This window comes from Rattus norvegicus, chromosome 14 (genome assembly GCF_036323735.1).
Source record: "Rattus norvegicus strain BN/NHsdMcwi chromosome 14, GRCr8, whole genome shotgun sequence".
In the NCBI taxonomy this organism is placed as follows: Eukaryota; Metazoa; Chordata; class Mammalia; order Rodentia; family Muridae; genus Rattus; species Rattus norvegicus.
The window spans coordinates 26778350-26792087 of record NC_086032.1 but is presented as its reverse complement, the minus strand read 5'-3'; the positions used below and the strand labels follow the sequence as shown (position 1 = coordinate 26792087).

The window sequence follows — 13738 nt, the reverse complement described above, 5'->3', positions numbered from 1 at the left end:
TTCTTCGGAAGGACCCAGGTTTAATTCCCAGCACCCACTTGATGACTCACAGCAGTCTGTAGTTCCAGTTCCAGGGCATCTGACACACCTCACACATGCAGTCAAACCACCACATGAAAATAGTTTTTAAAATAAAGAAGGTCATTCAGTTCAAAATGCCTTCGCGTCAACAGAGATCCCAACCAATGAATGAAAGTTTCACTTGAAGAAATGCCTATTTTAGGGGTACACTGAGGAGGGAGAATAAGCAGAGCCATAGAAACAGACCCCTTGACTGAAGGTCACGGAAAGGAAGAGAATGGTTCACATTAGCCCTTCAGAACCAGTGGTGATTTATGCCAAAGATAATGCAAGTAGAATAAGCAGGCAGAAAGTCGCTTGACCTTTGCAATATCTATCTCAAGACAGTGCTAGAAGCACCAGCCAAATTGGAAGGTGTGAAAAAATAAGTTAGCAGAGGCTTGAGATAGTATCTATACTCTGAAGTAATTTCGCTGAAATGATTGGTTTATGTGACGAAAGTAAGGGAGGAATTTTGAAATGGTGTCACAGGAGCCAGGGAGGCTCTAGTTCTGTGTCAGTGTGCTTGCTTGCCTGGCATGCAGAACAAAATGAAATGAAATAAAACAAACAAAATATGCAGGAGGACTTTGTGAAGGATAAAGTCATAAGAAGGTATAGGCTGAAAAGAATCCAGTTGATGGGAAATTAATGGAGAGAAAAGTTGTTACTGTTTGAATTTGTATTCAGTGGACGTAGGCTATTCAGGAGAGCAAAGGTCCGAGGATGATTTAAAGAAAAGATATAAAACTGAACGTAACATTAGAAAGACCTTAACTGGATATGTCGAAAGTAGCTTTAGAACTCCCCATGCCTGTGGTATAAATTTTGTAGATGATAAAAATTAAGCACGTTCATCCTGACTTGTCTATCATTATAGAGATGGGTGTAAACTAACCCTTAGTAAACTATCAGGATTATTTCAAGTGCAGTTGGATTTCCTTTTGTGATGGGGAAATGGCCTTTGCCTTTGTGGGGAAATGTAGGAAGGGATAAGTAAGGTATGTTTCTAAGCACAGAACAGTTGCACCAGGCAAAGGATGCTGACTTCTGTGGGGTGCAGTCAAGAGGTCATGTTAGGAGGACAAAAGTTTTGAAAAGCTTTAAGACAAGCTCTTTGGAAAATGTGTTCAAGAGCCAATTAGACATTCATAAAAAGATTTTAAGGCAGCAGTGCAGTCTCAGACAAGGTTAGAGAACATCAATTTGTATAGAAGATTTCATGGCTTGCCACCAGCCACTAGCAGCCTGAACGTGCTGGCAATGAAGTAGCTTGCTTCCGAGAAATGAGGATTCATAAGGAGGGGGTGACAGAAAGAAGACACTGGGGCTAGTGACCGTGTAGCTAAAATAGAGCATGTGGTGCCCAGATAACACTGCTACAATTAAAAGGAGACTATTGCATTTATGCTGTGTTCTTTTACAACACAGGAACAGAATAGGTTACCTGTCTCAATGGGACAATTATTTTTAAGTCTGATGTAAATTTCAGTGAAATCTGAATTCATCCCACTGACTCCAATCACAGTTGTGGGACCAGGCTACCCTGAGCAAAATGCTTTACCCAACATAGCTTATACAGTTGTGTTAGGAGAGAGGAATATCCCTCATCATATTCTGTTTTCTTGTCAAATATTGTCCTTATTTGTGAGCTATTGTGGTATAGCTCACAAGCCATAATATACTCCTTTGAAGTATTTTATGGTACTCTCAATGTTATATACTCATCACCACAGATTTAGAGTATTTTCATCAACCCAGAAAGAAGCCCATTAGCAATTATTCCCTCTGGATCACAGAGTTTTGCATTTTAATTAATGCCCTCTCCCTCTCAGAAATTAAACTGAGTTATATCATAAGTGTGACCTTCTACTATTTCAAATATTGTTCCAAGGCAGTCTCATCTTGTTCGCTGGATGGCTGGCATTTCTTTTTGGTTTTGGTTCAATATTTATTTATCTTTTCTCCTGAGTTATTTGTTAATTTTCCCATTGCCAGATTGAGTCAACTTGTTTCCTTTGTGTCTCGATCATTCATCTTGAAACAGATGTCATTTTTCTGGATAGTAGAAATATGTCCTCTTAGAATCAATAATACCCAGTCTCTAGTGGCTTTGTTAAAGCCTTGGCCATCATTATTTTAATTTCCTGCCCCATGACTGGTAGGTCTCATTTACTGACATTATTACTCTGTGGGAATAGAGGATAATTGACTTCCCAGGCACGATTCTAAACAGTTGTTAAATGCCCAGTTATACAATTATGATTTTTCCCAAGCAAAAGCAAAGCAAAACAGAGATAGATGACAGAAGATAAGTAAAAGAGGAAGAGAAAAATAGAGCAAATTCCAGTCATATTCCATTATAAACAGGAACGAAGTATTTTATTGTTTATTTTATACATATAAAAACTGTTCACAAATTTGACCCCAAGAGAAAATATTAAACTTCTATTTTGGGGAGGTCAATGAACTGGATATCTGGCTATTATTTTGGTGATAGGTGTTTACCCCTGACATGAATGTGTCATATTTCCATTTGGACTTAATTAAAATATCTTCTTAAATAAAATTAAAACCAATGAATTTAATTAATTTTGTGTGTGGTTCTGGGGATCGAACTTGGTTTGCTGCTTATGAAGCACCCACCTTGTCGCTGAGCTATATCCCCAGCCAAGGCCCTGAATTTTGATTCCATTTGTAGGGTTTCTGCATTCTGTAATTTGGTGTTTATTTTCTTCTATCTTCCCAGTTCCTATAACTGTTGCTTACTGCTTTTATTTTATCCCAGATAAAAAAAGTTTTATTTATTCCATCATACCTTTCGCAGACTTGCTAACTATGTAACATTTTTCTTTACGGTGAGATGTTGCAGCAAAACAAAATTTTGGAAGATATCAGAAAGACTTCAGTTAAGAAAGGCTCATAAGGGCTGGAGAGGTGGCTCAGAGAGTTAGAGCACTGGCTGTTTTTCCAGAGGATCCAGGTTCAATTCCCAGTATCCACATGGCTGCTCACAACTGTCTGTAGCTCAGGTTCGAGTGGATACAACGCCCTCACACCAGTACATATGTAGGACAAACACAAATGTACATAAAAATAAAGAATGAGTAAACTAAAAATAAATGCCTATAACTTTTCATAATCCTAATTTTCACATACCTCTTAAGTTTTAGGATACACTCATTGATGTCTAAAAACAATAAAACTGTGGATAGTCTAATATAAACTGTAACAATCCGGACATCAAAGATATTGCCAGCTGTTCTTATTAATATGTGTCTTAGTAAATCCTTATTCCTTGGGAATTTCATGAGTCTTAACTTTTATTCTAACTTAGTGTTTAGAGTATATCTAGAACAATTCTAATTAATGTAGTCTAATGTATTCTAAACAATGGATTTCTTTTCTTCCTTATACTGTATTTAATCATTTCATTATAGTGATAATAAGGTATTCCATTTGAAACCTTTAGTAATAACAGCTTACATTTCTAGGAAAGAGACTGATGACAGTGGCAGATGATGACTTTAGAGATAAAATTGTCTTGTAGCGAAATAAATGTTATTTTGATACAAATAGAGATAACTATCATATCCCATCTGGCTGATGGATTACGATGTGTTTTTCTATGAAATGTTATTAGGCCGTTGAATTTATGATGTACAGAACACACACTCGTGAACCCAGCATACATAATTTTATCTTAAGATGTTGTTTAGTTTGCCATCAATTTACAATGCGTATAAAAGAGTCATTATCTTCTGATGTTTATATAATAAAACCTTTTAGTCTAATTGACACATACTCAAAAATATACTTGCAATAACATTTGGACACAATATCACGGCATTTTAAGAATCCATTTAAATAACCAAAAATCCTTTTTAAAAAATAACCCCCAGCTAGTGGATTACAAGTCAGAATTGCACTGTTAATAATGAGCATTATCTCTGGCCTTTCACGCTCTTATTCTTCTGGGCAACCAGTGAAACTCTTCATACATGGGTTACTGTCAGAACAGGACTATGATGAAGATAAACAATAATTTAAACAGGACTGTTCTGGATTTCAGTTCTCAATACTATGATTTTTATCATCTGAAACAAATCAGCTCATTTTAAAATTTATCAAAATATTACAAAAATATGAACAGTCCAAATAGTTAAAAGCCTGTCTAAGTTTGATAGTTTTCTTAGGACATTTATCATAATTGCACATGTACAACCAAACAGATAGCATCCTGCGAGGGCTGGAGGAAAGAGTCAGAAATGAGTACCAAGAAGAGCAAGAGAACTGGAACGGGGTAACCCTAGAGGGTAGGCTAAGAGAGAATGTGTGACCTGGAAAATTGATACATAGATTAAATCAAAAACACTCGTAACCAATTAGAAACCCATGGATAACAGAAAAGAGCCAGGATCCTAAAAAGACTTAACATCCTATTGCAATCTGAAAATCGCTGTGAAGTCATCTATGAATCTTTACATTTGACTCCACAGTTCCCTGGCTTAAGAATAACTGTAAGGTTGTAACCTGTTGTCAACTAAAAACCCACACATGACTTCATTTCAATTCACCAAATAACTTGTATGAGCATTTAGGTTGAATAGTGCTCACTGGTTAAGATAGTACATATAGTGTTATCCAGTTACATTATAGTGCTATCTAAGAAAGAGACTTGAGAAACATTCAGCTTGACAGTATTCAATAGTTTTATTCATGGGTTTATTTTGTAAGTTTGTTCATAATTTCTAATTAGGTAAATCCCCTTCAGAAAACATACTTTTTGATGACATAACAGTGTAACATTCATTCAGTGTGTATATGAAGAATCCACACACATTTAAATATATAATTTTATTAACATATTTAGGTATGCTTTCTGTGCATATGTATTAAAGACTGAGGTTTTATTGTTCCTACCAAGGAGTCCTATCACAACCATGAAGCTACTACCATATGAAATAATACTAGGTTGAGCATACAATTTTCTATGGGGGAGTTATCTATTCCACAACTCTATCAGAGATCAGGACCACTGTCCTGTTATTTTTTTTTATAAGGCAATGGGCTATACTAAAAGTAGCACACTGTACTTGAGTTATTTTTGGATTAAAAAAAAGGTTAAAAATGTCCACAGCTGTCATATGACATCGAGTGGTCATTGTAAAATTTAGAATGTCTACATCTACTGGGGCCGGAGTAATAACGAGATAATAATAAAAGTTAAAGACATAGAAGTTAGAACCACTCAAAATGTTAAGCACTTTTTTTCAATATGGCTGGGTATCGAGGCTAGGCTAGCAGTCCTAGTATTTGGAGGCAGGATGGATAATCTGAGACCAGGGATTTGAGACTAGCCTTAGCAAAACAGAAAGTTCCTTTCACATTACCAACCAAGTGATAGTAATCCAACGACCTAGCAAAACATAGGTCCATGAAAAAAAAAATTCATATCATTGTTTTGGCCAGATAAACCATGTGGAGGCCCCCTCTTTATATCATCAACAGATAAAATGACAAAACACGATATAGCTATATGGTGGAATATTATTCTCAATGAAATAAAGTAGTAGTAAGTGTTCCAGAATGGATAAATTTTCAAATACTGTTTGGTTTCAACGAGGTCTATCAAACAAAACCATATCTATTACTTTATGCTACTATTTATATGACATGTGCAGCACATGTGCAGCATGTATTTATATGACATGTGCACACATGTGTAGCATGTATTTGTATGACATGTGCACACATGTGTAGCATGTATTTGTATGACATGTGCACACATGTGTAGCATGTATTTGTATGACATGTGCACACATGTGTAGTATGTATTTGTATGACATGTGCAGCACATGTTCTAGTTGCAGTGTAGTAAACAGGGGTTGGGATATTGTGAGGCAGGGAAAAAAAATCTAGACATGATGTGGGTTTGGATGGACTCAAAAAGCCCCTGATTATCCTGGCAATTTTACAACTATTAAATATATTTAAGATACTCAAATATGAGAATTATTTATGTAGATCATTGCACTGAAGCCACTCAGTAAAATACAAAAGAATGTGTTTTCAAGAGACATATTTAAATAATTCTGATATTTTCAATATGCATGCTTTATATGTAGTGTGTAGATTTCTTATCCCTTCATTGAGATTGCATGTTTATCAAGTAATTTGCAACTTTTATATTATTTCGTACATACCTTTTTCCTGCTGTAGAGGCCGTGATGTCAGGTAGACTAGAAAACAATCTCGATGTCACTACTAACCTCACGACTACTAACCTGGAAAGTAAGGACAATTATAAATATTGAATGAAATTACTATGGCATATGAACCTGTGCATTTACATGTGATTATGTATGCATGTATGCAGATATATGGAATTACATATTACATAAACATTCGAAATAAATATGCACTTACTAAATTGTATCTTTTATTAATGGCTCTATATTTGGCTGGTAGAAGTGAATAAATATGAAGTTTATAAGAAACAACTTTTTAAAATATAAATTAGTTAAAACTCTTCATTTATTACGCTAGCGATTACAATTCTCCTGCTATTTTGACCTATGGAAGAAGGAACCTCAATTCCAGTCTTTTCTCCCAGAACTATATTCTCTACCCTACCCACATCTGAACCCTCCTGTTTCTACCCTTCCTTCCTACGTACACCTGCAAAATCTATAATACTCAGCCTTTCCAGGGAGATCCATGTGTCTTCCCTTGAGCCCTACTTGGAATTATAGCCTCTGGGTCTGTGAATTGTATCATTATTCCAGGGCAATTACTTTTTAAAGTCCTTGACAACTGTATTTTCAATAAGTTTAGGACTACATGCTTTATTGCTTACAGTTTATCTGCCTCTTTCCTCCTCTCCTCTTTGTTTCTTTATACTTTTTAAAAAATTTTTTTCTTAATGGTTTGACCTTACATATGTATATATGTATGGAGAGAGAGAGAGAAAGATAGAGAGAGACAGAGGATGATGATGATAGAAAAGTGGGAAGTTAGATAATAAATAATAAACACAGTACAAATATAGTGTTCTATGCACAATATATAACAAAATGGATGTAAATATAAACATATATGTGCACGAATTAACCAAGGAGATTATGGTATTTACAAACTCATAAACAACTTGATATAAAAGTATCATGAACTTCAATATCTAAATGATACCAAAAATAGTTTCTAGTTACACTTAATATTTCCCATAGACTCTTTAATCTATAATTTTGCATCAAATTCTGGATGAGAAACTACAGTCTGCTGGCTTGACTGGTGCTCAACATTGTGAGCCATGGTATGGTTTTGTCCCTGGATTGCTGGGCTTGCTGTGTTTCTAAATACAGAACCACACCTTTTCAGTATGAGGCATGAATCTAAAAGGATGAGCTGGAGGTTAGTCCATAAAGAGCATACATTTAACAGAATGTTTCCTCTGTTGTGTTATTTTAAGAAATTACTTTTCCTGTTATAAGAAAATAATTTGTTAATATCTTTCTGAGTTTATATGAAAGTAGTTCTTGTTGAATATGTAGTTGATTCTCAGGGAACATGCTATCAACTCCTTTGCTATTAATTTTGAAAATGTGTTCTACATTTTGGAGAACAATTCTACAGGAAAATAAATTGTATTTGTGGCTTAGCATTGATTCTTCGGAGTGTTGAAACTAATAAAATTATATTAATTCAATAAGAAATCATGTAAACAGCAGTATTTTATTACCTTTTGAAAAATACAATAGGATGATTCTAATGGCACATTTGTGTTTCATTAATGAGACAAAAACAAGGCAGATATGGCAAATGAAAAGTCTTCCTTTACACTCTAGAATGTATTTTGTACTGAAGAAGTAAGACAGGATGGCCGGAATGAGTTCTCCTTTCATCCATAAGTCATGTATCTTCTTTTAGTACCTCTAAACGCACAATTCAGAGACCATACACAATAGACTGAATATCCTTTAAAAATACAAAATCGAGGAGTCTTGAAAATTAAATATGAATGGCCTATTAAACTTACCTATTTTTGCTAGTTAAATATTACTTAGTAAACCATATCACTATGGTTTTCAGATAAACCATCTATGTAGAAGTAGATTTAACCATTTGTCTGCTGCCTTTTTGTGTTTAGTATGATGACTTTTCCTTTAGCATTTATCTTATTAATCTGATCTGGTCTACTTTTAGCCACTGGTTTCAGAGATTCTCCAATTAGCATGGGGGGGCAGGGTTTAGAATGTTATGGTGTAGGACAGATAGATATGGTCAAACAAGAGTATATAATACAATTCTTTGCATTACAGTCAAGGGCACAGTGAATAGGGCAGGAACCATGCAAATTTTGAAGGTGGGTAATGGGAAAGAGCTGAAACGCGGAGAGCTTTGCAAAAGCCAGCGTGCAGCCAAAAACAACAGCAGGTATGGCCATATGGCAGTCAAATTAGAAAAGGCATTCTTTCCACACAGATTCCAGAGGATAGTAAAGTACCGACAGCAGGCATGGGGTGATGATTTACTCAGTGCATGTTGAGTTTCAGACTGCCTCATCCCCTGTTCACTTACAAAAGGAATTTAAATAATTTTAAATAAATATAGTGAAGAATTTTCTTAAAGCCTAAAAATAACATCTCACTTGTCTTCCACATCTAGAAAAGACGGTTAGCCAAATTCATATTTAAAAATAAAGCATTTGCTAGCTGATATTTCACAAAAAAAATCAAGCTTGATAAAGAAAAAGTTAATGTCGTTATGCTATTTAATCAAAATATGTGAAGATATTAAAGTTTTATACCAACTTTAATTGAACAAAATCACTGATAATATGATTAAAATTATCTATTACCTCTAAAAGAATATTTTCTGGAAGAACTTGAAATATATTTTTCCTATAATTAAAATTATTTGCTGAAAAAGGTGCTTTAGCTCTTAGATGACCTCTCCAAAAATGTTTTGAGCTCTAAATGTATTATCCTATTACTAATTATTCTCAAATGCATTATTAGTGTTGGATTGTCTTGATATAATTTAAATAATCTAATTTAATATGGAAAAGTGTACTTACTTTGTTCTTTATTGCTTTTAGCCTAAAGGGAAATCTAGTTTGAAAGACCCTATAGATACTGATTGAAATTTCCATATTTATTCAAATCATTCACACACAGAGTTTCTTTAAAGGGTAACAAGCTCACACTCAGTGAGAATGATGAGAGTGATTCTATGTGAAAAGAGACCTCTCTTATGCCTGTTCATAGGGAACACTATATCATTCTTCCATGATAAATATTTAAGTACCATAACTAATGGATAATTAAATATATGGCTAGTAATTTAAGCTCTAATTGCTTTCATAACAATATTTTTCAAGCAGAATTCTTGTATATATTTAAACAATAATAAACTATCTAGTCTAAATAGAAATTATGGACTGGTATTCAGTCTTTGAATGGTGTATCTCCCTCACTGCTACTGAAGTCAGTTTATATGGATTTAAAGTAAAAGAAGATAGCCAGGTGCTTAAAGATTGGTTTTGGTGACAAATTTTTTTGCTTAAAAATATAGCTATCAACTATTTTAGAAGAATTTTAAAGTTACAAACTGTAGAAAGCAGCAAACAAATCATAATCACTGCCTTTATCACTCTAGTGAAAACTTTTTAGTATTTTGGTATAGTTTCAGTAATTATTAAGTAAAACATACAGCTAAAGCTTTAGGGTTCCACACTCTGGTGTCTTCACACTCCTCTATGGGACAATCCGTAATAGCATGAGTTTGTGAGTTTTTCTTTACACTGAAACAATATATATATATATATAAAATTTAAATTTATAATTTATATCTAATTTATTTATTTTCATGGAAATAAGTATGTGCATTTATATATTATTTTATTTATTAAATATGTATATACATTTAATAAAGAGGTGATAATGTTTTATATGACCTTTTAACAACAACCACTCCTACTTTCTTTCCTTCTTCATCCTCCTCCTTCTCTCCCTCCTCTTGGTTACCTTCTCCCTCCTACTGTTCTTCCCCTTCCTCTTCTTCCTTACACCCTCCCTTTCTCCTCTTTGCTCCCTTCTTTATGGTGCTGGCAACTGAACTCAGAGCCTCATAGGTCATTGAGCTCTATCCGTAACCCTCAATATATAAATGTATCCCATTAGCAAACATAGACCTACTCTATTTTACAACTTATTTTATCAGATGAAAGACAATCGTTTATTTATCAGTTCAGTATTAAAGTGATGTGTGAAATCCTTCCACGACAATGTTCTGGTTTGTTCCATCCCTCTTTTCATAACAGTATTATAATAAGCCTCATGTTCAAATGCTTTGAACACAAGTTTAGTGCACATAAGAAAAAGCGTTGAGTATTTACCAGTGGAAATGCTCTGGTTTTAATTATGCCTCAAATATTGCAAAGTGGCAAATTATTCAAGATATTATTCTTAACATCAAATAATTTGTTCACTATTTGCATTAATCTTTCTCATAACTAGTCACTTTCACTTTGTCTTTCTGTCACTGTGAAGAATGGAAATGTAATTTCCCAGAGGCTTTAAGAACTGGAGGAGTACTAAATGTGCCTGAAATTAAGTGATTAATAATTTACTTTTTAGGTCATGAATCAACTTCTTCAGATGCTAAGGACCACTTGCAACTCCAGAAGCGTGAGCAGTAACATGCTCTTTTTAAGGCTTCAGAACCCTCAAAGGTTGGCTGCCCAACCTAATTAAACTTCAATCTTCTGATACCAAATTTATTTCTTCCTTGTACTGAATTTCCTCAGATCTTCCTGACAGAAAAATGTCACTTTGCCTGACAGCTGATAGACAGGTTATGTAGCACTGTAATTGGAGAGAAAAGGATAGCTTAAAGCTACTGGCTTTAATGGCTGTATGTATGGCTTTTCCTTTTTTCCTCTAAGGTTTCAGTGACAGACACAAAAGGCCTTAGCAAATAGGCCTGATGCCATTTCTCCCTGCTTTCTCCAGGGGTAATTATCTTATTCCATCAACAGTGCTGTCAGAAATTGGGCACATAATTCAGCATTTAAATGAACAAGCAATGTAATATTTCCTGTCTCCCAGTGGAATACTGTGCCATTCCCATTCTTCTCTGTCACCTGCTCACTCTTGATATATGTCCTGGACCCAGTCTTTGAATGGCCTCTCTCCCTTGTGTTTCACTGCAGATGTTGGCTTCGCCTTGACACCTACTTCATTTGGAGTTTTATAGGACCAGCGACCTTGATAATTATGGTGAGAACTCCTAATTAACTATGCACTTCCCAGGTCAAGAAATAAGATTTCCACCATCCATGTTCAAGCTATCTTAAATTTACATAGGTTAATTTGGGGAAAAGCATGTACTTATATGACCCTACATAACTCAAGCAATTAGACACTCATTATAGTCTACTTTTATGGTGTAAAGTAGTTCATCAAAACTGTTGGAAAAGGAAAGTAAGCATTTGCAAAAGTAAATGGCTACTCAAGAATCCAGTCCAGTGTAGCCCACAGAGCTGTGTAGACAAATGCACCATGATGGCTTTTCACTGTGACAACAGCATGTCTTCATTACTTTCTTTTGAAATAATTAGAATTGAAAAATAAACAGGAATTAGAAATATGGGTGAACACCTAGCTGTTACTTACACTATTCGTTTATTTATCCATTCATGTAAGCTCTCAAGACTTTAATGAATTTGGCACAACTGAAATCAGCATGTGCTTAGGGATCGTGCCTCCTTTTACAGTTTTAGTTGAAGAATGCCTTTATTTCTTACGTCATGTGTCCTAATTTAAATGACTCTGTTAGTATCATTGTTACCATTAAAAACCTAGGGCCCACAAGATGGTTCGGGAGGTAGGAGTGCTTGTCACTAAGTTTGAGCAACTGAATGATATCGCCGGCACCCACAGAGGGGAAAAGGAAAGACACTGCAAGTTATCCACTGATCTCTACACACACACCATGGCATGCACCTCCCATGACCACCCACCCACAGATAATGAAATATAACAAATATGCACAGTTTTGGAAAGAAGTGGTAACCCCTTAGCTCTGAATAAAATGTAGGGCTAAAGTTTCTTACCGGAAACCAGATATATTTTGAAAGGAAAAAATGTTTCAAACTTGAAAATGACACGATGGCCCATGTCCTACTACCATAGTAGTGTGTGGGCCTACACATGTGGACATATGTGTGTGGACAAACATAAATATATACATGCCTGTGTATATACACACACATGTCATGGGAAAAGCCTGGTGTCTAAAATCAGTCTCATTGATCATTCCTCAGATATGTGAGAGACTAGAGTCATTTTATAACCAATCATCATTACCAAAAGAAATAAAAGGACAGAAAATAAAGTCAAAGACGGCAGAATAATGACTGTGGACAAACTTTCTTCAATACGGACCAGACTTTCCCACTAACTGATTGCATTCAGTTCACATTAAGCTTTTTTAACCACTCGGTTGCTTTGCTTGGCTTTCTTCACCATTTGATTTTCATGTCTGAGACTCAAGAACATTGACAAAGAACTTCGAGGCTGTTTTAGAGGGAGAATGTCAGGGGAGCGTTTGAACTTTCCTGATCTGTATCAGTCCCCAGGTGTAGACTGTAGAAGCCAGTCACTTGGTTCAAGTGTCATTCAGCCTACGGTTTGCTTTAGAGCAGTGGTTCTCAACATGTGAGTCATAACCCCTTAGGCAAACCTTTATCTCCAAGATTATTTACATTACCATTCATAACAGCAACAAAATTGCCGTCATGAAGTAACAATGAAAACATTTTTATGGCTGAGCTTCACACAATATGAGAAACGGTATTATAGAATGCAGCATTAGGAAGGTTGAGAACCACTGCTTTATCAGGTTCATGTAAGGCATATAGGTAATGTCTCTCAGACTATGTTCTTTTAAATTATAGGCATGTTATCTGTTTTTGTGGCATAACCGTGCCACAAGAGACCATCTGCTTACAACTCAGTTTATTGTGGCACCAGCATTCCACCAGCATTTTCTAATCCGTTTTACTTAGGCATTCAAAATATACTGAGGTTATGATTTGTATTTGCAGCCTGGTATGGTAGTATATGTCTGTAATCCCCAGAATTAGGTAGTTAGAAGTAGGAGTGCAAGGCTAGCCTGCTCTACATAGTGAGCTGGACCTACATAGTGAGACTGCTATATACAAACAAACAAACAAACAAACAAATAAATGTTTTTACATGTCAATAATTTAGCATCTGAAAAAGTGCACCTCTGAAACCTGAAATAGAGAATATCTATAGATAATCAATCTAGAGACATATCATGGAATGCCAACGTAGTAGCTCTCTTAGAAAAATTCCTGTACTTGGGGATTCGGTTTTCTTAATCATGCAGTGAGTGGGCTTTGAGTTATTACAAAATTTCAGCAGCTTTCTTCTAAATTACCACCGATTTTGTATTTAGTGTGGATTTGGCAAAGCCACGTTTTGTAACTCTGTGGTATCACAATCCTCAAAGCTGGCTTCTTGCCTTTGTTAAAGCATTAGACAGTCACCAGTGATCCAGTTTCTCTAAGAGTCTACCGAGAGAACTAATTTCCCAGAACAATTCATGTGTTAAAGGGGATGGCCATGCTGTTTTTCACTACTCTGGT

At 35.3% G+C, this 13738-nt stretch overlaps 1 protein-coding gene across 26 annotated transcripts in view; it reads left to right on the top strand.

Annotated features, from left to right (window-relative positions):
• The window catches only part of Adgrl3 (adhesion G protein-coupled receptor L3), a 767242-nt gene that overhangs the window by 666045 nt on the left and 87459 nt on the right, over positions 1 to 13738 (top strand). For all 26 annotated transcript variants that reach the window (XM_063272835.1, XM_063272833.1, XM_063272832.1 and 23 more), the window contains one exon: positions 11276 to 11342. In XM_063272835.1, the coding sequence (XP_063128905.1) occupies positions 11276 to 11342 (67 nt within the window). The remainder of the gene's footprint in view (positions 1 to 11275; positions 11343 to 13738) is intronic.